This window comes from Pseudoliparis swirei, chromosome 16, assembly GCF_029220125.1.
Source record: "Pseudoliparis swirei isolate HS2019 ecotype Mariana Trench chromosome 16, NWPU_hadal_v1, whole genome shotgun sequence".
Classification (NCBI taxonomy): domain Eukaryota; kingdom Metazoa; phylum Chordata; class Actinopteri; order Perciformes; family Liparidae; genus Pseudoliparis; species Pseudoliparis swirei.
Genome location: NC_079403.1, coordinates 12,951,435 through 12,977,389, shown reverse-complemented (window position 1 = coordinate 12,977,389; position 25,955 = coordinate 12,951,435). Strand labels below are relative to the sequence as shown.

Below are 25,955 nucleotides of genomic sequence, written 5' to 3'. Positions count from 1 at the left end.
TGTACATTATTATAATCTCCCTGAAACAAAGACAGAACGCTTCTGTTACTTTCTCCATAGTTTCTTTATTTTGGTGTTTTGAAATACAATGTCAGATTACACCCCCTCCCCACTCCTATTATTTTCCACTTGTACAAAATGTATTCAAACAAATGTGTGCACAGATGAAAACACAGAGTATAAAATGACTTCAAGAAAATGGTGCAAAACGTAAAAAGAAACCCACTGTCCCTGCACATATAAAAATAAATTAATACTTTGTGTGTCCAGTCACTGTCAACCCTTTTTTATCTGGTCCTAAAGATTCTCACACACACACGCACACACAAATTGAGGCTTCATTGGCTTTCCTTCACACCAGCACAGCTAATCACAATCACTTATGTACAGCAACGGCCAATGAGAAAGGTTTATGTACACTTAACGAGGTAAAACGGTGCCAGTGAACGCCCCGACAAACCCCCCCCCCCCCCTGAAAACAGCTATATACACACACAACCACACCCCTCCCCAATTAGCAAGTAGCTTCTAGCTTTTAAAACACAACACAGTCAAAGTCATTAAACGGGTTTACAGCAAGATTGGACTGTATGAGGGGAAAAACACAACTTTACACAGTAGTATATGTTAAGTTGCAACACCAGCAGGCTTTTAAAATATATCGTACGCCCATCACACAAACACACTCCCAATAAATAAAAAGCACAATACAAAGTTGGCTTTGCTATTAGAGAATGCAGCAGAACATTTCCTGGTTATTTTAAAGAGACTGCACGTCACATGTATGTTTGTAATCAGTTGCCTTGGCAACACAGCTTAATTACCAGTAGCATTAATTGGGCTGAGTGACAGGGACACAGGTAAAAGGAAACAAATCCCCCCTTTCCCTCCCCCTCCCCCCCTGGCCTCAGGCACTTGGGTTTGGACCCTGATTGGCCAGTCCTCATGGTTGTGGGTTATTCGCGGCCGCTGCTGTCGGCCTGTTAGGTCCTGATAGGCTGGTCCTGCTGGAGAGGTAGGTGCAGCAGGGGGCTCAATCAAGAAGATGAAATGTAACGACTTCCACGCGCCGACAACCAACTGCATAATATCTCTTTGAGCCGGCGCCGCGTGGATTAATGCAGCCAAACATTCAACTTGCTATTGTTTTTTAGTTTTTTGTTTACATTTCACTTCCCCGAGTGAGCCGCCTGTATCCGGCCCAGAGACGACAGTCCAAAGCAAGGCTTCTGCGGTGACTGTATGAGGCTCTGTGACATTAATGGATCCACACAAACAGTGACAGACAAGGGGACAGCAGCAACAGCGAGAACATGTGGGATATTTTCACAAGCCTCTCACCCAATATTGCCCTCAGGATCGCTGCAAGACAGATGTCAAGACATACATCTGCTACCGTTAAGTCCTGTGGTGGGGAATCCTAGTTTCTTTTTTTTACATACATGTATTTGTTAAATTTCTTCTTATGTTTTTAGTTCTGCATGTGTGCTAGCTTGTGAGCTGAGGCCCCTGAGAGAGTGAGACAGCAGAGAGACCAGACCGAGATGGTTCTTAGTGTGGAGGATGCAGAAGCAGAGGAAATAAGAGAAAAAAGAGAAAAAAAGACAGGAAACGGGGGAAAAACAAAAACAAACAAAAAACATGACGCGGCAAAAAAGAGAACAAATAAAAGTGAGGAAGCTTGATGATGAGATTAGAGAAGACAATATGAAGAGAAAATCAAAGAAGATAAAGGCTGACCCGTTTGTCAACTCACCCGGTGAGAGAAGAGATCAAACACAACATGTGCTTATTTACTCACACACTAAGTTGCTACCAGTGATATTAAATGGAAATCCGTTACAAATTAGAACTTGAAGCAGCACAAAAGCTAAAAAGTTTTTTTTTTTTTTTTGTAATCTAAAATTTGGATAGACATAAATAGTTCAAATTAAGACAAATGTTTCGACTGTAACCTGAAAGTAGTTACGCAATAAACCTGACAAGGTCCACTACAGTGAGTTGGTGACTGGTTCTCATCACTTAACCACAAAGGTGACCAACAGGTCGATCTCCTGAAGACTCCGCATGTTTATTCAGAAATGAAATAACAAAATATTGACAACCAAAACATAAAGGGCATCTGCCGTCACGTCTTCTCTTGCCCCATGGCCTTCTCGGCGAGCCGCGGCTTCTGAGGCCCCGAGGCGTGTGTGTCAGCATGTGCGTGCTGCAGCGCCAGGAAGGGGTTGGCGGTGATGGTGCCTTGGCCCTGGGCGCCGGGCAGCAGGTTGTTGATGGGCAGCTGAGGGCAGGTGAGCGGGATGGAGGGAATATGGGCAGAGGAGGAGAGGGATTGCAGCTGCTGGAGGTCCTGCTGCTGCTGCATCAGTTGGTAGAGCAACACCTGCTGCTGCTCCTGGGAGAGAAAGAGAGAGAGGGAGAGGGGGGAAGCAAAGGGAGAAAGGATGAAATAAGGAGGATAAAGGACGAGACAGATAAGAGAAAATAAGAATAAAGTGAAAGTTTTAGACCAAAAAAAAGGAAATAAGAGTTGTATCAGAAAGGCAGATCGAAAAAAAGTGTAAAGGAAAGCAGGGTGAGCAGAGGAGGGAATAAGCAAAATAAATAGATGTTAATAAGGTTGATGATTTAGGCCCTTGTCCAAAGGAAAATTGTAGCTCAGTGTCTTTGTGTGTGTTTAACTGTGTGTGATGGTGGTGATGGCAGTGAGTCGTTGCAAGTCTGCCAGTGCATGTGTGAGTGTGTGTGTGTGTGTGTGATGTACCGCTGAAGGCTGCGAGGCCAGCAGCTGCTGGAGCTGATGCTGCTGCAGGAGTCTGTGCTGCTCCGACAGCAGGCCGAGCCGCGCAGCGCTGACGAGACAAAGACACAACGCGCAGTGAGACACACGCCATGAACACTGAGCACAAAACATTTGAACATACACTTTCAAAACATTACAGGAGACACCACCAGAGCTGCTGAATGTAATAAACAGATAACAAATAGCACAGCTCATGAACTGGATACATAAAAAATCAAAGAAATTAAGAAAATTGTTGTGTTATTTTCAGTTGCCATGAAAAGCAAGAATATTTAAAAAAATTATATATATATATTAAAAAATATATATAAATATATACATACATACATATACAGGACTGTCTCAGAAAATTAGAATATTGTGATAAAGTTCTTTATTTTCTGTAATGCAATTAAAAAAACAAAAATGTCATGCATTCTGGATTCATTACAAATCAACTGAAATATTGCAAGCCTTTTATTCTTTTAATATTGCTGATTATGGCTTACAGCTTAAGAAAACTCAAATATCCTATCTCTAAATATTAGAATATCATGAAAAAGTATACTAGTAGGGTATTAAACAAATCACTTGAATATAATAATTAACAAAACACATTTTCAAATGTTTGATTTTGTTTTGCTGTTATAAATCTTTTTTTTAACTTGGTCTGAGGAAATATTCAAATTTTATGAGATAGGATTTTAGAGTTTTCTTAAGCTGTAAGCCATAATCAGCAATATTAAAAGAATAAAAGGCTTGCAATATTTCAGTTGATTTGTAATGAATCCAGAATGCATGACATTTTTGTTTTTTTAATTGCATTACAGAAAATAAAGAACTTTATCACAATATTCTAATTTTCTGAGACAGTCCTGTATATATATAGATGGACATTTTTGTGATTCTGAACCGATCGGTCTCACCTGCTCTTACTGACTGTTGGGCTGCAAGAATCCAACACGCAAGCAAAAGGAAAAAAAGAGGATGCAATAAAGCTCTCATTCAAACATTTGACACATATGTTCCCTGACATTAGGAATGATTGTGGTTCATTCAGTACGTGAAGCTGTGGTGACAGAGGGGCTGAAAAGAAATTGGTTTCCAGGCGCCAGACAGTGTCCACATTTGTTGTGGTGGGTGTTATGAACCCCTGGCCAAGGATTTTATCATCAACTTGAAACACTATGTTGCATTATTGCGCACTGTGTACATTTTCCTGTCATTCAGCTTTTAAAACTTTTTTTATTAATGCATGTTTGATCTCCAAAAGATTTCGAGACGCTAAAAGCAGCCATCCAACGTACCCATTATGCGGCAACGTGACGCCCGCAGCTGCTCCTGTATTGTGTGTGTGAGGGCTGGCGGTGCCCGTCGGTGTCTGGATCACTCCGTTCAGCGCCCCGACAATTCCCGCCATGCCACCTGCACCCAGAGCACCCATCAGCCCTGCCACCCCACCCAGCCTGGCCGAGGCCGTTCCCACGGCAGCGATCCCGTTCAGCTGTGGCGGGCTCTGGGAGACGGAGGGAGGGGTGGAGAGAGATGAGGTGGAGCCACAACTGCTGTGGCCACCACATGACGCACCGTCCTGAGAGAGTGAGAGAGAGAGAAAAAAACATCAACCATGATTGACAATTAATCACAAATACAAACTGATCACTGTAGTCCATCTAATTCACCATGTAATGAGGTGTAAAAGCATGACATTATCTCACATATATTGAACATTATGACGCTTGTTTTATTGAAGCATACGTAATTATTCAGTCATTCAATTAATGACGTGTTACTGCTTTGTCTTGTATTATGTTGCTTGACTTTGTGGGGATATAAACCGATTCAAACCAACTGTGCTGGGTTTTTACCTGAGCTGCCCCAGGTAGAGATGAGTCGGTGGCTCCCAGCTGGCCTCCTTTCATATCTGCGACACAAATTCAGCTGATTATTTCTTCATCATTAATCATTTAATCGATGAAAAGGCCAGAAAAATAATGCTGGACACCAAAGTTGACGTACAAAATAAATACAATTATATAATAGGGTATTGGATTTCAATATGAAACATTACATTAGACATTGTGCCTTATAAACAACTATCATGATTACTAAAAAAGTTGTAGGACTGTATTCTCTCAAACTAATGGATTAACTGACTGTTCTAGTATCTGTGTGTGCGTGTGAGTGTGTGTGTTTACCAGAGGACGCCATGCTGGAGGTGAAAGGCACTGATAGCTGAGCGCTGAGGAGCTGCAGTCTCTCTTTCTTCATGGTCAGAGTTTTAATCTGCTCCTCCAGCCTCCTGTTCTCCTCCTGCAGCTGGTGGAGGGACTTCAACATGCCCAGCACTGAAAGAGGTGGAGAGAGATGAAGGGGGACCAAATAGATCGATTAGATTGATTGATTAAGAATATTTGAGGGGATCACTTTCTGGTTCCAGCTAAAACACATTGCTCTGATTTGTGTACTTAATGTCGTCTCTCTGTGTCAGAGAAATTTAAAAAATAATTAAAGTCATCCAGTCGCAGGCTTTTCAAATTCTACTTTAGATGTAATGTTCTGTACCTTTGGGAAGAAGCTGTATTGGGCTGATCTTTTCAAAAGCAACTGACTGCTGGACAGATGCACTTGACAGGGAGGTCAGAGGTCAAGACCAGCTACATAACAGTGACTATGTTGCCTGTGCAGACTCAGCGACAAGGACCACTCGGTGAATAGGGAGAGGAGGTGGACTCACAGGATCTAAAACCTGAGTCCAGAAGAAGGACGAACTTTTCGACAATTAGGCCACATTTCCCCTCTACACTTTTTTTAGATCCCTGAAAGGATGTTCAGATGTTCAGATAACTGACAATAACAGATACACTGAGAAAGTGACTGATATGAGGGAGCCAGAGATGGCATTGATGATCAATTGATAGGTAGAGAGAAATGAAGTGGGGAGGGAGAAAATGAGGATTAGCTTGGGGCTGAGTATCGGACCTCAATACTTTTCCGGTACTGACAGAAAAGTGCAACAAGCACCGAAAGCTGCATGATTTGTAATTGTTGAGGACTTTGTCTTCACTTCTTTAAATACATATTTTACATTTCACAGAGAATTATATTAAAAACAGTATTGTTTTGGTATCAATGCATGTATGTTTTGATCCATATGTGTGTGTACTGTCTGTGTGCCTGTAGTAGTTGGGAGGGGGGGGGGGTTAAAGGGTTCGGGGCGGGGCCGTCCAACTCCTCATCTCAGAGGAGCCTACAGACCTCGGTCTTTGGACGGTCCTCCATTCGTACATTTTTGTTGTTGTTAATGTCTGTCAGTATGCACACGTTATGTATGTACCTATGGAAAATAAATTACTTACTTACTATGCAAAGAGTCCTTTTATCACACTACGATGTAAATATCTCAAATGATACCCAGCCTTGTGTGTGTTTAAAGTCTTCAGGTGTGTTTTAGTTTGTGTGTGTGTATTAGTGTGTGCTCTCACCGTCCCCCTGCGCTCCCTGCTGCAGCAGGAAGCTCTGCCCTTCGTTCCACTGCCTCTCCAGAAGCTGTTCAATACTGGTGGCCACCGGGGGCAGCGTCTCCCCGCCGCCTGCTCCCGCCCCTAGCAACCCAAGCCCCGGCAACGACCCCGAGGAGTCATAGCGGATCTGCAGGCCACCAATGGGAGAGCTGAATGATAGAGTGAGTGAGAGAGACGGAGACAGAGAGAGACAGAGACAGCGAGAGAGAGAGAGCATGGATAAAAAGGGAGAGATAGAGAGGTCAATGGGGAGATTAACGACCCAACATAAACGTCAGACAAACATAGACACTGCTGGCTATAAAACTACATCAATTTGTTGTTACAGTGGCCTCTAATGAAAAGGGGCCAGGCTTTCTGTCTCTGTGTGTGAGGCAGAGAGAGAGAGCGAGAGAGAGCGCAAGAAAGAGGAGATGCAAGAGAATAAGACAGACAGAGGGAAGTGGACTGTCTTGACGTGATGAATCTTTGTGTGTGTGTGCTGAGACTGTCTGCTGAGTGTGAACGAGGGGAAGTGAGGGACAGCAGGAGAGAGACGAAGGGACACGGGAAGCTTGATGTTGAGGAATGAAAATAACGGAGTAAAAGGCAAGATTTTTCCACTTTTAAATAACACTAATACAAACTTAAATACACTCACATTTTGAGTGTAAATGTCACAGTATTATCCATGTGGAATGCAAAACAATGTGTCAGCTAAATTCATAATATGACACTAAATTGTGTAATGACATATTACTTACAGTATTCAAAATCTTATTTTCTCTGACACCATATTCTTCTATTACAATCATTTATTTATTTATTAAATACAACCCTATCCTACAAACACAACTTATGTTTCCTTAATACAACATGTGAAATATTGCAGGGGCAGTGGAAGAAATAATTAACAAAAAGTATGCTAATTGGAACCAACCTCATCAAGTGAAATTATCCATCCCACAAAGAAGTAGAAACAAGCAAAAATGGATTGTATCATCAATATTCCCATCCTGAGAGATCCATTGAAATACTCCCAAATGAAGGAGATGCAGAAAATCATCAGACTGTCCTTCCATGTGTGATTAAACCCAACGAAAAAAAATATCTAACTGGAGTTGAAGGATGGTTACCCCCTTCAAAAACACAAGTTATCGTTGGCTGAGAGAGCGAGAATTGCCTGTAGGGGTGAGAGCGAAAGGGAGATATTGTGCATGTGTGTGGAGTGAGAGGAAGAGAGAGGAGACGAGGGGCCAGCGGAGGGAAAAGCAAAGAGGGGGATGGGTGAAGGAGGGGGGGGCAGTGAGGAATGTAAATGGAGAGGGATGGGTGGGGGGGAGCATCTGTGTGTGTGTGTGTGCATGTACTCACCGTGGGGTGGTCTTGGGAGAAGCTCTTATGGAGAAGCCCTGAGCTCCGACGCCGCTGCTGCCGTCTCCCACCTCCTGATCTACACACACACAAACACACGCACACAAAATCAATTGTACATCACAAGATCAAACCCAGAACAAGCAAGCCTAAGTTTAAAGCATGTGTGAAAACAAATTGCATCCATATTAGCATTTTCTGGTCTTTTTGTAAAGTTCTCTTTCCACACTTAAACAATAGGAAAATAGCTCAATCTCTTCTTCGTTGTTTTGTTTTGGTGGGTACACAACAAAACCCCAGGAGGGAGACCATCAGCCTGGTTAACTCAGCTGAGTGTTTTGTGCCCTCCTGCTCTCCATACTGTGCACAATCACAATAAAACACTCCTCTTTTCTTTTCCTGTTACTGCTGGCAAATAACAGAAGGATCTGAAACCAGTCATTTAATTGTGGCTTCTCAATATGACCTACTGACCAGCACTTGCTGCACAATTGCAAATTACATAACAAAAATGTAATCGGTGATCTATGGGGCTTTTGGACATTTCAAACAACTTATGCAACATTGTTTTATGAGCTTCGTGAATGTTTCTAATGTTATGAAAAGTTTTCATGAACATAATTTTGAACCGATGACTCCAGCTCTATATCTGGACTTAGTGTCGCCAGTCCATTCACAAAGTTTCCAAAAGTGCTATTGTCCTTGTCCAAAATAAAACTCATTGAAGGAGTTTTCAGATTTGATCGGGGCCGGAGACAAGATGTTTTGGATGAGAAAATTGCCGGCTGAGTGCCAAAACAAAGAGTAAAAAAATGTCAAATGTAGACGAATTATAATACTTGTTGCTCTGTGACCTCCAAAACGTTGTCTCTCTTCCTCTGGATCTCCTTCACACACAAGCCTCCATTCAAACTGCATGTGAATTTCTCCCTCTACCTTCTGTGAGAGTCTCTACCTCCTCTCTCTGGGCCCCCGGCCAGACGCTTCTTTTCATTTTCCTCAGTGAGAGTAATGAATCACACATGCACACACACGCAAACACACACGTTTGCATTTACACACTCACACAAACTCCCCTCTACTTAAGACAGTCAATCCCAGCTTTTACCCTCACCGGGTCACCACTCTAGTCCCTCGCTCACCTTCTTTTTAAAGTCCTTTCTCTCATAACCCTTTCCATCCTGGCACTTCCCGCCAGACACTCAAAAGCAAGTAAGAAGGGCTGCCAAAGTAAACGGGCGACATGCATACAAACACGCGCACACCTTGCACGTTTGTGCTCACATGACCCTTGCTAGTGCACAAACAGAACTTCACACTTGTGTAGCTGTGTGCACACGTGCTGTACACGACTGTGAGCAGAACTTCATGTCAGCAAAGAGGTGATGAAAAGCAATGATTTTCATTCATGACTAGAGATCAAATTAGTCAACTAATCTATAAGGCGATCGTTTGTATAACAAATCAATCATTTGTCAATATTCAAGCAAAAATGCAAAATAATGATCTATGAGTGATTATAAATGGAAAAAAAGCTTCAAACACAATGTTTGGCATGTTTTCTAGGGCTACAACTGCATTTGGTTTGTTCATACATGAATTACATTATGATAGAAAAATTATCTCTGAATCCTTAAATGCATGAATATATTTGGCTTTTACACGGTTTTACTTTTAGACAAAGCATTTAAAGAGGTCCGCTTGGAATCTGGAGATGTAAATGGCAAATTCACTGATAATTGCGACCACAAATCTAAATATCTAATTTTTATCAAATTAAACTAAATAAAACATCTATCTTCGATAAAATATAATATTTGCTTCTAAGGCGTGACAACTTCTTATTAAGAATTAAATTAAGCTTGCTTAGTCCTCATCTCCATCTGTTGCACACACACACACACACACACACACACACACACACACACACACACACACACACACACACACACACACACACACACACACACACACACACACACACACACACACACACACACACACACACACACACACACACACACACACACACACACACACACACACACACCGTGTCATTCAGCCTGATTAGTGAGCTGACCTGCAGGTCAGGGTGGATCTGGCTCCGATGACTGCTGACCGGCAGCCGGAACTACCTACCTTCCTCCTCTTTCTTAACTCTCTCCTTCTCTCCCGTCTTTACTCTTTCTTCTCTTCTCTCTGTTCAGCCAGATGTCTCGTATCAGGAAGTGGCTACTCTGATTACTAAAGCCACGTCTTACTCCATCAGCTCTTCTGCACAACAAATCATCTATTTTCTACCATGAGAGCTCCTGAAGGCAGCTACCGGCTCTCTCTACTCCTCCGTCACACCAATAGCTCAGCACAATGCTCCTCTTTTACACTGGCCACAGCTTATCTAGCCATGTATCTGTATATATCAAGATATATAACTATATTCAAATAGTATTGATTTGGAATTGGCGTAGAGAGTTTTTGTTTCAACGCTACCATTGAAATACCTCAAATGATACTCAGCCCTGTGTGCGAACGCACTCTTGTGCAACTTCAGGTGTGTTTATGTGTGAGTGTGTGTAATACTAACGTCATGTATGTGTGTGTGAGCCCATGTGCTGTATTTGTTAGTGTGACAGAGAGGACGGTGAGAGAGGGGGAACAATCTCGGCCTGTAACTGGAGCTGAGTGGGAGGAGCTTGAAAAAAATCACGAGTGCTGATCCTTGACCTCTCTGTGGGAACGAGGGGGCGTGACCTATCCATTATCTCCCCCCTCTCTCTCTCTCTGACACACATGCACACACACAACTCCACATTAGGTATGTGGCCGTACCTGCTGGCGAAGCCTCGGACTGGGCCATGAGTGCCGCCATGGCCGAGTTGGGATTCAGCCTGTTGCCAAACATGTGGGAGGGAGCGAGGTTGAAGACGGACCCCGGCAGACCGCTCACCTGTAGACAGAGAGTAGGAATGAAATTAAAGATCCAAGTAATTTAAAAGGGCGTTTTGTTAAGAGATTTTTTTTTTTCCTGTGTATTTATTTAACAATTTATTGATGAACAGGAAACAAGGGAGGAGTGAAAAGTATGACATCATCAAGCAGTACCTCAATTCTTAAACTGCTTTGATAAAATTGTTGAAATATACATATAATTATAATAATAATAATATATGACATTACTATCGCGCTTTTCAATATACTCAAAGATGCTTGAATGCATTTAAAATAAATTGCTATTTAATTAAAAAAAATGTTAGAGCTACAATTTCTGCTTATTTTATTTATTGATAAATTATGGTTCAGTGTATACAATATATATTTTTAAAACGTACATTTCAAATGTTCAGGTCCCAACAGTGCAAAACCAAATTAATGAAAAATGTATAAAAGTAGAAACAGATTTTTTTTAAAGAAGCTTCTCACAGGCTGAGAGAAGAGTGACCCACACGATTAATTAATTATCATAAGTGGTGATGATTATTTTTCTGCTGTCTTTGTGCATTATTTTCACACTATATATTTAAAAAAACAACAACAATAAAGCATATTATCTCTAATTTATTTTAGTACTGAAATTTACATTGTGTTTATTCTACAGTGCTGATAAGATACAAGTGTTCGCTTTATTTGTATTACAATTTTAGTAAGGTCTGAATAGCATGTTATTATACATTCATGAACCTGAAACTCAAGCTGAGAGTTCATCTGATGAATCAATGGCTCGAGAAATTAAATTCTCTGATATTCACTATTGATTCTACTTTGTCACAAAGCATCTACGTTTTATTTCATGCCGTTGAAGCCGATTTAAAATGGAGAGAAAAAATGACATTTGATCTGACAATATCACCAAAAAGAACATGGATATATTATGGCTCCACAGCTCATTCTTCTGTTACCAACACACACACATGCATATGGTGCCTCGACACCCCGACAGTACGCTGACATGCTGACAAAGTGTTTCTGATGCATAGAGTTTAATCCAATTAAGGCATGTCCCAAATAAGGACCGTGGAGTGAAGGGTGGGGTGGGGAAAGAGGGTGGAGCATCTGGAAGGGAATCAGTTTATCTAAAAGAGCAAAATGTCTGACTGCTTTGTTTAAAAAGCTGCAGCCAAAGTAAATGACGCAAGACATTTTTTTTCCAGTCACTTGAAGTTGCTCTTCCACAATTTGTTTGGAAGTTACAGAAGCTCTGTAATTTCATGGCAAAAAAGCCTTATGAGATGTTTTTTTAAGTGCCTGAAGAAAAAGTTATTATTTTGTTTTGAAACCCAATTTCATAATGAATTGATGGGACATAGTTTAAGAGATTAAATAGTCGGGTTTTCTAAACGTTCTATGGTTCGAGCACATAACAGTTCTGATCAGCACTAAAACAAAGGAAAATAGTTTTTATAAGAATAAGAAAAAATAAATAAACTGAATATCAAAATGTTCAAAAAACAAAGCTTACGTGTTCACATTGCAGAGCCTCCATTTGTGAAGCTTTGCCTGCCTTTGCGTTGCATCTATTAAATGTTAGGCAGAAACTAGAAATCCATTATGTCCGATTATAAATTCACGGAAGCGGTATGTCTAAAAAAATTAAATCTGGAATTTGTCTTGGAAATTCATATCCCTGTTCAAATCAAAGAACGAACCTTTACCGTCCTCCTCCCCCACCCTTTGGTGCCATAATCCGGCCCCCTCTCCCATCAACAGTTATTCATTTTCCATTCAAAGTCTCTCTCGCACTCCCTTTCTCTGGCCGATAGCCAATAACAGTAGGCCGAGACACACACACACACACACACACACACACACACACACACACACACACACACACACACACACACACACACACACACACACACACACACACACACACACACACACACACACACACACACACACACACACACACACACACACACACACACACACACACACACACACACACACACACACACACACCTTGTGAATGATTTGCTAAGGGAGGAACATATTTATATCTCTATTAAAGTCCTTCTCCCATTGGCTGCTCTCTTTCGGTCTATTTCTCTCTCACACTCACAGCTACAGTCCGAACTCAACTATACGTGCTGTAAACAGGCGTGATATCCTGTGCTGCCCTGGGCCTCTCGTCCTCTCTAATATGTGCTGAACAGAGAGGAGAGGGGCAAGATGAAGGCCAGGCCAGCCAATTCAAGGCATGAGTGCTCCCCCCCCCCCTCTCACACACACACACACACACAAACATGCCCCAAACCCTCCCTCCATCTATCTATCCCTCCATCCCTACTGTGGTGCTTGTCAGATGTCATTACATCACAAGACAACGGAGGGAGAAAAAGTGAAATGGATGGGGACAGAGAGAAGGAAGGCCGCGGTTGAGAGAAAGTGGGTGAGGGAGAGAAAGGGAGAGACCAAGAGAAAGAGAGGTGGCAAATGGACACAGGAGAAAAATGGAGCTGGGTGGACAGAGACAGAGCATGGTCTTTGGAGAGGTTTTGAAAGGCTGGACACTGGGGTCAAGACAAGGTTTTCTGTTTCTTCCCTTTTGGGAGATGGGACAGCGATGACTAGAGGGGGTTGCGCTGATTGAATTAGAGTCCATGCCCTCACTTTTGCATATAAGCTTATTTAAGCCAATGGGACACAGAAAAAACAATTGCATCCTTCGTTCTGAAAATCACCAGAATTCATTTTGATCAGGATAAACCTGCTTTACTGTTACTTCAATAACAAAGGTTTAAATGGGAATGTTTCAAATTAATTGTATTTATTTTTGAATTTAATTGAATTAGGCAAGAGAATCACAGACTTTTCAATTAAATGTTTAAAGACAAAAGATGATACTATTTTTTATGTACTCTGAATACACTTGTAAGACCTTTTACAGGTGCACCGTAGAAAATCAGCTAAATAACTCGCTGAGAAAAAAACATCTATACAAGGCCGGGAAACAAACAATTAACATGCAGTGGATTAATAATAGTTCTGAGAGATTTGGAACGAAAGACATTTAATTATTGAGCATTGGTTTATTTATCTTCCCACAGTTTAGCTGCACTTGAGCTCAAAGATGCGAGAGATGTGGATGAATTGATAAATGTGGGTGCTGAAAGAAGAGAGCGTGTGTGTGTGTGTGTGAGTGTGAGTGAGTGAGAGAGAGAGAGAGAAAGAGTGGTGGAGTGTGTTAAATGAGCATGTATTTTCATGTATGCGAGTGTGCAGGGAGCATTGGGAGTTTTTAGCACAGCTTAAGTGTTTGGACTCACGTGTGTGGAGGCTGTACTGGTTAGGGGTGCGGTGGCAGTGAATGGAGAGGGAGGGGCTAGCGAAGGTGTGGGTTGCTGTTGCTGTGACAACTCAGAGCCGGCTCCGCCAACGGCGACAACTCCCGTCGCCGTCGATGACCCATCCGCACCAGAGGAAACACCTGTGGAGGTATCAGAGGCAACAGACATTAACAGGGTTATCTTCATCTCATGCCATATTGAAATAATACCATAAACAATGATTTGGAGTAATAACATTTAAACGCAACTACATTTATTATTGGTGTAATAAAATCAATGTTGGCTGATTTCCATTAAGCCATTTCAGTTGTAGGGTCCTGGTGTTGTGCATGTCGTCTCGATAGATACATTCCTGTGTTAGAGGATGAATCATTTACAAAGATAAAGAAACACCTACAATTAAGTTTTAAACACAGTTCATCAAGTATATGGGCTCGTGTATGCGGTCAGATCATTTGGTTTCTTTATGATAAAAAAAGTCCATCAGTTATAATAAACACACACACACTTTTACAAACGACAGGAGGAAATCAATTTGGAGGAATTTGTACAAATTCAGATGAAACGCATTTAATTCAGCTTATCAAAAATCTTGATTATATTATATTATAAAATCCACGCAGAACATTTTTGCTCCATTTTCATACACCCATACAGCATTCTCTTATCTCTTTGCTCTCGCCCCCATCCTCCCCCTCCCACACCCCTGTGCTCGCCCACTAACCAGGGATAAGCCCTGCCCCTGCCCCCCTTTGACCCTAGGAGGGGAGGGGGGATGTGGGGGGGGGTTTGGACTGGGCCCCTCAGCCCCACAAAAGCCTGAATGGCTCAGGGCAGCACACATTCACTGGGGGAACAAGAGATCTTTGTGCAAGGAGGGGAGGGGTGGAGGGAGAAAGAGGGAGCGCAAGGGTGCAAGAGAGAGACTGGATGGGCCTACATACTATTTATAACACTTTGTAATATGCACCAGAAAAATTGATACCCAGTGCAGCCGTGACTCAGGGGGCACGAGCTCCTGCAAGATTTCTCGCAGCTGAATTAGAGGCCAAACCAACAGTTCATCAGAGTTTAGCTCGGGCCATTGATGAAACGAGTTGCACACAAAGGGATGGTGCACAAACAGTGCCAGTCACAAGGGGAAAATGCTGGTTCATTTGAATTCTTATAGATTTTACGATGAAAGAATATAGAAGTTATTCAATATGTCACAATGTATGCCATTTAAAAATCTTTTGCCATTTGTAAAGGTTTGCGGTGTGCTCCACAAGGAATGTTTGAATTTAAACTGTTTAAATATTGTTATTTATTTACCTGACTCTACTAAACACCAAGTTATTTATTTCCCTTTTTTCAAGCAAGCGGCTAATGACAGTTGAAAGTTCAAACGTTAATACTATTAAAAAAAATATATACTTGAACTGAAAAGCAAATTTCTTTTATTTAAAACAAATGAAATAAACTGAACAAGGCTGTTTTTCATAGTTGCTGAGGAAGCGTATTTTCTCATGAATTGCTTTATGCTGAATTTTTTAATATTACAAAGATTGCATACACACACACACACACACACACACTGTGCGATGGCTAAGATCAAGACCCCAAAGCCCAATTGCCTCCAATCCCTGACATTCCTTTTCCCTTTCTGCCCAGTACATTAGTCACCTTCAAACATATCCACCTTGATTAGTTCAAGCTGGTTTTATCTCCACAGGATATCTATGTTGTCTATTTAGACAGGGTTAACCAACAGCAATCTAAAAACAAAGTGGATGGCATCACACTGTTATTGTGCAGCTGAGAGGAGAGTTGTGATTTACTACTCGCTGTGAAATCTGTTTTCGAGGGACTTTTTCATCTTTGTAGGGGGTGAGGGTTTGTTTAAAAAACAAAACTGTAGAGGGTCATTTAATTATGTTTACAAATGGAATTTGGGGACAAACACTGAATGGCAACACAAATATTTATTATTCTGATAAGTTTCTACCACCAAACATAACCAAACATGTATTCAAACATCACGGCAATCTGCAGAGAGAGCAGAGCCACAGTGACGGCAGCCAATGCAAGTGTGTGTGTGTGTGTGTGTGTGTGTGTGTGTGTTCCGATTATGAGCAGTTAGGATTCAAAATAAATGACTGGAAATATGTTGATCATATACTAACTCGGAGGAGTTTATTGAGAAGGAACACACATATTCTCATGTACATGAAAGAGCTGCCAATTTAAAATGTTTTTTCTCAAATTTGTAGAGGTTTAAAGCATAATGTGTGTGCGTGTGTGTTGTTTTTCTTAAGCTTTTAACAGGCTTTGTTTCGAATGAATAAACACAATTTTCTATTTAAATCTACCACAGTGCTCATACTTAATAAATATACTAATCAAAACTATATTAACAAAAAAATGCATAATGTCAGTTACCAGAATGTATTTTTATTCATCCAATTTTCAAATAATTCCTTCTAATAAAAACATTGACGCGTTTCATATTTTAAGTTTTGATTTGGCATTCAATTTAACCCTCCTGTTACCTTAGGGTCAATTTGACCCCATTCAATGTTTAACACTCCTGTTACCTTTAGGGTCAATTTGACCCCATTCAATGTTTAATGTCGGTGTTCTTTCGGGTCAATTTGACCCCAGACTGTTTTTCACTGTGTCAAACATATAAGAAATATCAACTTTTTTATATATTTAAAGGGCTATTTAGGTAGTCAACAAACAAACATAAAGTACCTCACACTTAAATTTGGAAAACAATATTAATTCTAATAATTTTCTGGAGGTTTTAATTGCTGGGGTCAAATTGACCCCAAGGGTAAAATATGTCAGTAAATATAAAGGTAACAGGAGGGTTAAACATTGAATGGGGTCAAATTGACCCTAAGGCAACAGGAGGGTTAAGCGCGTTCAAATTTAAATGTAATCGTGTTTACTAAATATTTTTTCGGGTTTTCACAACTTCCACTCACATATTTTGCAATGAGACCAAGCTGCTGATAATTAGGATTTCAATGGAATGAGGGGAAAAACAGCTTACAGCTGAAGATATGTTTGAAAAATAAAAAAATATTAAAACATAAATAAACAAATACGACAAATACACAGCAATAAGCGTCTTATGCTTCCTTACACCACCCACACCCACCTACACACACACCCCCCCCCCCACACACACACACACACACACACAGCTTCATCAGCTCGTCCGTCCCATCAGTGACCCTCCCTGCCGTCAAACATTAACCTAACCAAAATCTAACCCCCTGCCTCCCCCCACCCTCAACACATATCTATCAGTCTAACTATCTATCCATCAGCACAGTGGAGTCAGCAGACAGGATGGGGGGGGATAAACACTAAAAACGTCCCCATTACTGGCCTGCATTAAGCCTCAGCTAAATATTTACGGTAGGAAGAAGAACACATGGTTCTCAGACACACACAGAATGCACAGCCACACATTACCACCAGATGTGGTCAGAAGTGCCGCCGCTGCTGTTGGGAAAAGCACAAGCTCCAAAAACTGAGATGACGGTGGAATCATAAACAAAATGACCCGTCACCACCAATGCAGCCAATAAGTAAATTCACAACGCAAACAGCATCAGTTCTCATTATTGACTCCGCAACTCAAAGCCATGCATATGAGACATCCACGAAACACACACCTTTTAACGCGTCGCCGAATAGCAATATTTCTTGATTGACAATTCATTTGAGGTTTTGCAATAATACAATAATTAGAGAGAGCCAAATGTCAAATTGTTACATTGACTTGGTTAAAAACATGTAACCTCACAATAAAAGTAAATTATATATAGCTTTTTTATCAATTATATGTAAATTTAAAATTAACGACATTAAATTGGGGGATTGATGGATATTTATGATGGCTGGCATAAAGGTTTGATGGCCCTATACAATAACTTAATATGGTAAACTTTGGTTTACCAAACCAAGCAACACATGTTTAGATCAGAATCAGTCTACTGTTGCACTTCTTAGTAATACTTTAAGAACTCTACTGCAACGAGAAGATAAACAACATAATTGCTCCAGATTAATGTAATCCATTAATGCTACAATCCATTTGGCACCAAGTGATTTGGGAAAAAAAAACCAACATGAAATAAATCACTTTGAAGATCGTAGTACAACTAAAGTACAGTATAGTCATATTTTAAAATTAGGAATAAGTAAAACATTTTTTAAAAATAAATACGGCAGTAACAGACAAAGAAAGACAAAGGTCTCTTTGTTAAAATCTTAACGAACAGGAACATATTGGTGATTGGATCAACTGATCCTACTGATCAGTGATGAATCTTGGCCTGATTCTAACATCCGTTTTCTTTATTTGCATTTGGAACAAAATAAGCACGTACACATGTGCATATACACAATATATGTATCGACCTGGGAACTATGCTGACACTCAACACCTTCCACCGCAAAAAACATCAACAGGTGAGACGAGGATTTAAGGAATGAGCAGAAAGCAGGTAATAGACAACAGCTGAGAGGCAGGAGAGAGAAACAAAAGAGAAGCAATTGTGGAAGAAAGGAGAGATGTGAGCTGTGTGGGCTGTGCGGAGCCATTCCCATCAGCAGAGGGGAACTCCAAAGCATAAAGACAGTTGCCAAGCAACAGAACACGATGAAAGAAACATACAGACCACTTCCACGTGGGTGAGCAAACAACACATAGACCCGCACTCTGACTTCCACACACAAAGAAGCAATAACAAAGGTGTGTCAAATCCTTCCCATTCTAGATAGGAAATGTTAATACTTTGCTGCACCGACGCAATCCACAAATCGCTGCCGGTCTGCACATCAGCGGAGAGTGAGAAGAAAGAGCCACAAGTCAGGAGCTGAAGGACCAAAACTGCTCCGGCAAGGCCACGTGAGCCACATCCCGTTCAATCATGTTGATGACGCTGTGGAGAACGACTTCTTTGTCTCACATCATTGGCAGATGGAACTTGTATTTATGCTGCCAAAAACAGATTTATAATTTCTGTCCATTTGTTCAGATCCGGCAAAACTGTGAAGATAATTTCCAAATGTAGCCGACATCGACAGACACGCAGATCTGAGAAAGTATTTCTCCTCGTGATATCTCAATATTGTTGGTAAACGTTGTTGTGTTTTGTGTGTTAACTATTTCCTCACCTGGCACAGTGCTTGTGGAGCTGCTGCTGCTGCTCTGCAGACTCCCATTCCTCAGGTTCTGGATCCCACCGCTGACACCCATGACCCCAAGCCCTCTCTCTCCACCTCCACCTCCACCTCCTCCTCCTCCTCCACCTCCACCTCCACCTCCACCTCCTCCTCCACCTACTCCACCTCCACCTCCTCCAGTTGCTCCTCCGGCTCCTCCTCCTCCCACCCCTACTCCTAACGCACTGCTGGACACCAAGCCCGGTCGGCCTGTGAGCGTCGATGATGAAGAAGAGGATGGGGAGGCCGTGGAGGAGGAGGGGGTGTTGGCCGTGGAGGAGGTGGGGAGAGTCAGGGAGGGAGCTGGCTCAGAAGGCTTCACCTCTGTGGTGAAGCAAGGTCCAAATCTGTTTCGCCAGTTACCCTTCTTTTTCTTCTTCACTCCATCATCCCCTCCTCCTGCCGCTGCTCCTCCGATCCCCGGCACTGAGCTGGAGGGTTGGGGCCGTTTGTAGCCGGCGGAGCCACCGAGGCTTGTCATCTCGCTGGCTGTGTGGCTGTGGGAATTCTCATACAGCTTCCCGCCCACTGAAGTGATAAGAAAGCAGAACTGAATATTGAAGTTTAAAGCCTGTGGCCTCTTTGTGTTTCGTTACAGATTGTTGGTGATCAAATAATCAACTTCTACAAGAGGAAAGCACAACCTGTGTCATCAGTTATCTTGTAAATTAGGGATCATCGATTGCAGCTACTCAATAACAACTAGAATGGGCACTCGGTAGAGCGCATACCTTCGCATATCACAAGATTGGGCATTGAATTATGAACATTTTGGCATTAGTTGCATGCCAATTGGACAAAAATGTATCGTGCTATGGTAAAAAAGAGTTTGACCTTTCCATGACCTTGACCTTTGACCCGATTGATCCCAAAATCTAATCAAATGGTCCCCGGATAATAACCAATCATCCCACCAAATTTCATGCGATTCAAGAACATTTTGACCTGTTCATGACCTTTGACCTTGACCTTTGACCCGATCGATCCCAAAATCTAGTCAACTGGTCCCGGATAATAAACAATCATCCCACCAAATTTCATGCGATTCGGTTCAATACTTTTGAGTTCTGCGAAAGATTTTGACCTGTTCATGACCTTTGACCTTTGACCCGATCGATCCCAAAATCTAATCAACTGGTCCCCGGATAATAAACAATCATCCCACCAAATTTCATGCGATTCGGTTCAATACTTTTTGAGTTCTGCGAAAGATTTTGACCTGTTCATGACCTTTGACCTTTGACCCGATCTATCCCAAAATCTAATCAACTGGTCCCCGGATAATAAACAATCATCCCACCAAATTTCATGCGATTCGGTTCAATACTTTTTGAGATTTGCGAATAACACGCATACAAATAAATAAATAAATAAATAAATACACGGCGATCAAAACATAACCTTCCGGCATTTTCAATGCGAAGGTAATTAATCTACTGATCACTTTTACATTAAATCAATTAAAAAACCTTTCCTTAAAAACTGTGGTGCCACTGTTATAATGAGACCACGACAAAAGTGAAAACGATTAATTCAGGATGTAACAAAACAACGTAGATACATTTGAACTATTTAAATGTCTGGTACCTGCGGACGCCGTAGTGGTGGACATCAGAGAGCCGAAAAGTGTCGTCGTTCCCTCTGAGGCGCCGCCCTCCGAGCTCGGCTTCACAAGGCAGCTGCTGAAAGATGGCGGGGAGGAGAACGTAGTCCCGCCCCCGGAACGCAACGATGGATCTGAGAAACTTAGGAAGTCCGAGGAGGAAGGAGCGGAGGGCGTCTTGCTGGCACTGGTCAACAGGAGCCCTGGAAGGAGGAAAGACAAAGCAAAATGAAGGAGAGAAAGATGGAAGTGGAGGTAGAAAATAATGACTAGTAGCATGAGTGAAACAACACAGAGCTAACAGACATTACAGCTTGAGAAGTTTTCAAACGACTCCTCTTCATCATCATGGGAGGAGCAGACACAACATGACCAAAATAAGCATTTTATCTGCTCTGCAGTCAGCCCTCCCTCATCATGTAGTCCTCCCTTGTACCAGAGGAAGTGCCTTGAGAACACAAAAATTAATGGATACTCGAAACATACACACGCACACAGATCGCTTCTCCACACACACTCACACACACACCTCACAAGGGCTTCAAGGTTCTGATAGTACAAAACACAGAAGCTCAGTGTTAACTCTGACTCCTTTCAGGTCCGGACCTCCCCACATGTTCTTTCTTTTGGTGTGTTTTTGTGCCTCTTCCCAGAAAGGGCCCCTGATTACAGGAGCCAGAGGCCAGTCGAGACGAAACACTGTTATCATGGCCACACAAAAAGGTCTGGTGTCTGGCCAAAATCCAGCCAATGACACAGCACACACGCAACGCATGAATTATGCTCTTAGTTTAATAGCATTGCTACAATTACAAGTGTGCTGCCCTTTGGTGGGTGGGCAGGGCAGCAACACCAGATGATGCGTCATTGCGTTTCCATTTTTCTAAATGCGGGCTTAATTCCCAGTTGTGGGGAAATTAACATACAGGACCATTTACAGCCATTAATTCACCTTGGTGGAAGGGCCCAGTGGAAGCAGAGGCAGATGTGGAGGAGGTTGCCATGGTGACCACGGCGGAAGGGAGGGGTTTCCCTGAGGTGGTGAGGGACTTGCGGCCACCCCTCTGTCCCACCACATGACTTGCGCCACTGTTCTTCTTGTTCTTCACCTCAGACGCCACCTTCCCAGCTTCTGCAGCTAAGCAATCTTTAGAGCTGCCGCCGGAGAGAGCCGACGACACTTCCTGAAAGTTCGCAGTCGTGAAACGGGAAGTGCCGTCGTCCAGCCGATTCTGTGAGGATGCCGGCAGAGAGGTGACTCCTCCCACTGAGCTGCCGCTGTTGTAGGTCTGGAGGAGGAAGATGAACAAGGGAGGGAGAATGAAGAAAATTATGGTTGAAAGGCGAGGGAGGACAGAATCCACGAGAAGCACCGGAACAAGGAAAGAAAATTATCCAAACAATGACGGTTTTAAGAGGGAGGACCATAAATGGGTAAAAGGTCAGCGGGAGGACAGGATATGTAAACGATACAAAAGAAGCTCAAAGGTAATTTAAGGTGGGAAAAAAAGCCACCAATCCCTGATGTAATATTTAACTAGCTCAGTCAAAATGCACCAAAACAAAGGGGAGTGAGGAGTGGAGGAGCGCGCTCACCTTGTCTGGGACCAAGATGTTAGGAAGGACGAGGGACGGCGACATGTCCATCGAGACCTTCTTGTGTTTGGGTTTGTGCCGGTCCCGCTCCTTGTGTTTCTGAGCATTGAGAAAAATAAAACAATAGAAACTGCTTAAGACATGATACAAAGGAGAAAGAAAGAGACAGATATAGACCTCCTACAATCCGTCTTTTATAGCCCTCTGCATTTTGAGGAACATTGGGAAAAGATTGAATACAGAGACATAGTGGAATATATCCGCCAGTGGGTATGAGTTATTAGGATAGGCTTAGGATATAAGCACAAGAGAGGAAAAATGGGTGCATGTGCGTGTGTGTGTGTGTGGCTTATAGGAGCATTATATTTCAAAGGCTCAATCTGAGATGAAAGCTAAGAGATCTACAAACACAAAGAGAGTGATGGAAGATTGATAAAGAATGGACAGGAGGAACAGGAATGCGGCGTACTGCAGTTTAGAGCAGAGTGTGTCTAAGTGCCTCTTGCCGCTCACAAGGTCTCGCCGTTTCATCCAATCATATCCTCCTTCTTGGACCATCACAGCTCAATTTACACCCTTGCTATCACACGCGCGCCGCCACCCTCCTCCTCTCGCACCCTTGAGGTGGAGACTGGGTGCCAGTGCATTTACACCTCACATGCGCACCCCGCATCCTGACACCTCTTCGCACAAGCATAGAGGCAGACAGGTGCATGTATGCTCACACAAATCTTTAAACTGACACGCGCGCACACACACACACACACACACACGGACACACTCGAAGATAGGCGGTGAAAATATGCAGCGATCCTGAGAGACGGCATGGGACTCAACATGCTCGTAAAGCTCAGTGTCGCGACGACTCTAAAAACACCAGGAAACGCCCCTCCCCCTCCCCAGGATGACGGCATGAAGGCCGGCGACAGTTAAACCAGACTTCCTCTAACAACTGTAATCTAACCCAATGCTCAGACTCTTTTCAATACGTTTGAACACATTGCGTTGCATTGCATCGTATACATAGTATCCTGTAACAGTTACAGAGATGATGTTTGGCATCACAGCATGAGTTTGTACGACTGGTAAGTCCGCCAGGCTTTTTTTTAACCGCTGGTGATTATGTTCAACTAATCAAGTCACTGTTTAGTCTGGAAAACGTCAGAAAACCGTGAAAAATGCTAATTGCAATTCAACAGTCGGGGGGGAGGTGGGGCTTCTAGAACAGCATCTAACGGCAATGAAGAGGAGAGATGATACAGGAGAAAAGGAGTGAGAAAGGAGGTAAATTCTTTGGGATTCTCTTGTTGTTTTTCATTAACATTCCAGAGGTAGGTGTTGATGGACAGAGGCTGAGCTGAGAGGGTCGGATAACACACCCACACACACACACACACACACACACACACGGCGTGGGAAACATAACACACACACAATGTAACCCTGACACACCCTTATCAATCAGGTCAATTGATTATACAGGCAGAGACAAAGCCTTTCAGCGTGTCCTTTCCCTTCTTTCTCTGTTGCTGACCATTAGCCGCCTGATCATTTGACATGTCCGAGTGGTCTTTGAGACTGTGTGGGGTAAATATGAGCGGTGGCAGGGAATGAGGGCCGCGTCTATTTATCAACAAACCCCCGAGCAATGAGCAATATCACGGTGGGCTGAAATCCTCTTTGTCTATGTCGAACGCTACTTGCGGGGTTCTAAACTAGGAAATTACTTTTAAGGAGGCAAACACTTCACTATAAAAAGGTCTCTTTACTCTTCCAAAAAAAGATGTGCCTTGAAATGTCTTTAGTGTCCAGTAAACAAAGGCATCTAGAGTCTTGCTGTTGGTCACTGAAACAAAATACAATAAATGAGGGCTTTCACTTTGTATTGATCAATTATTTTCTCAATAATAGGACAGTAAACAATGCCCATGAATAGCTCAAGTTGCAAGTTGCTTATTTTCACCAACAATCCAGAATCCAAAAATAGTCTTCTTCTAATCAAATAAAACAAAGAAACGCAGCAAATCCTCACATTCGCGCAGCTGAAACCGGACAATATTTTTTCTTTTATGCTTTGACAAATGACTTAAATAATAAATACATACTATATATAATAATACAAATAATAATAATGTTCTGTTAACTGATTGCTCAATTCATTTTTTATTCATTGCATTAAATCAAACACACTTCTGAACTGCACAATGTGCTTGTAGTCCTTTTCCTTGCTGTAATGTATGTAGATCATTCATTAAACTTAGCTAGGTTACGTATGAAAATAAAAGGGCCTGTACCAATGATGCAAGCAAAAAGTATTGCCTTTTATTTTTCATGTAATATGCATCTTAAATGCTTCACAAGTTACCGCAGTAGCCTCCGGAGGAAGATGAGAGTGGAAGAGGCTGAGGTAAGGCGAGGGAAGACGAGGGGAAACAGAGGAACAGGAAGGGGGAAAATAATCCGCCCAGGCGGAGCAGGAATTCCCCTGTGCCGTTTCCTGCAGGATTTCTGACCAGCCGTGTGTGTGTGTGTGTGTGTGTGTGTGTGTGTGTGTGTGTGTGTAAATATTTCCTGCAGGCCTTTTCTAAGTGGGCAGTGTGGGGTTCTTTTAGCCCCTGCTGCTGTTTAACTGCAGGGGCTAACATGAGGTGGGTATACTTCCAAATCACATAACAAATGTACGAGTTGATGTGTCCACACATGCACACACACCGGAACCCACTGATCTCTGACCCTGGAATGTGGATGGAGAGTATGCATATATATGTGTGTGTGTGTGTGTGTGTGTGTGTGTGTGTGTAAGAATAAAGTGAAAGAGAAGTAGAATACTATTAACTACTGCAAATAAAGCGATATTAACAAAAGCCAGGACGAAGGGGCTGCACGCACACACACACACACACTAAATAGACAGATAAAACATCACACAATATGCTAAATGTTCAATTTGGAGTCCACTAATTGCTTTAAGAATGAACACAATGAAACAGCTATTTCATGCCTTTCTCCCAAAAACAATTTAGTGAGACCAGAAAAAGACAGAAGGAGGAACTCAAAGCATCGAAGTCTTTCGAGTTTAACATCATCAACAAAATCTCTACGGAGCTGCCTGCATGAGCCCAGGTTTATAAATAAGTGCAAACTCATATCAGAAAATGAGCATCTCATTCAGTGGAAATGGAACAATAGTTTGTTAAATCAAGCTTGGAGCTGACTGCAGGGCTAAGAGGCACTTCCATTCTTCCTTTCTCAACTGAAAACAAACTAAGCTGACAAACTTCATAATACAAAAAAAGAGAGAATAGTAAATAAGGATTATAATTTATAATACAAAAATATAAACATTTGTTTCATGCAGACATGTCACATTTCCTTCTTTGGTGCATTATATTTGCCCTCTGTATCAGTTGTTATTATGCGTTGTAAACTGATTGTTCTTCTTGCAGTAAGACATAACACAGAAGGCTAATATACTTGCAGAGCAGATTTTCTAATTAGAAGGTTGCGGTAATACGAAGCTTTTCTGCTCAGAGTTTTATTTGTGACGCTTCACTTTTGTTTTACGTTGTTCATACCGGCAATTT

At 42.1% G+C, this 25,955-nt stretch overlaps 1 protein-coding gene across 4 annotated transcripts in view; it reads right to left on the bottom strand.

Moving 5' to 3' along the window:
* Positions 1 to 40: 40 nt before the first annotated feature.
* mllt10 (MLLT10 histone lysine methyltransferase DOT1L cofactor) overlaps positions 41 to 25,955 on the bottom strand; it is a 53,828-nt gene continuing 27,913 nt past the window's right edge. For 3 of the 4 annotated variants that reach the window (XM_056433609.1, XM_056433611.1, XM_056433612.1), the window contains 14 exons: positions 22,372 to 22,470; positions 21,728 to 22,064; positions 20,760 to 20,978; positions 19,536 to 19,700; positions 13,926 to 14,086; positions 10,492 to 10,609; positions 7,663 to 7,741; positions 6,271 to 6,458; positions 4,984 to 5,133; positions 4,654 to 4,709; positions 4,093 to 4,376; positions 3,712 to 3,732; positions 2,768 to 2,855; positions 41 to 2,398 (listed from right to left, as the gene is read on the bottom strand). In XM_056433609.1, the coding sequence (XP_056289584.1) occupies positions 2,129 to 2,398; positions 2,768 to 2,855; positions 3,712 to 3,732; positions 4,093 to 4,376; positions 4,654 to 4,709; positions 4,984 to 5,133; positions 6,271 to 6,458; positions 7,663 to 7,741; positions 10,492 to 10,609; positions 13,926 to 14,086; positions 19,536 to 19,700; positions 20,760 to 20,978; positions 21,728 to 22,064; positions 22,372 to 22,470 (2,235 nt within the window). In that variant the 3' untranslated portion in view covers positions 41 to 2,128. The remainder of the gene's footprint in view (positions 2,399 to 2,767; positions 2,856 to 3,711; positions 3,733 to 4,092; positions 4,377 to 4,653; positions 4,710 to 4,983; positions 5,134 to 6,270; positions 6,459 to 7,662; positions 7,742 to 10,491; positions 10,610 to 13,925; positions 14,087 to 19,535; positions 19,701 to 20,759; positions 20,979 to 21,727; positions 22,065 to 22,371; positions 22,471 to 25,955) is intronic. The other variant, XM_056433610.1, reaches the window with a different exon arrangement.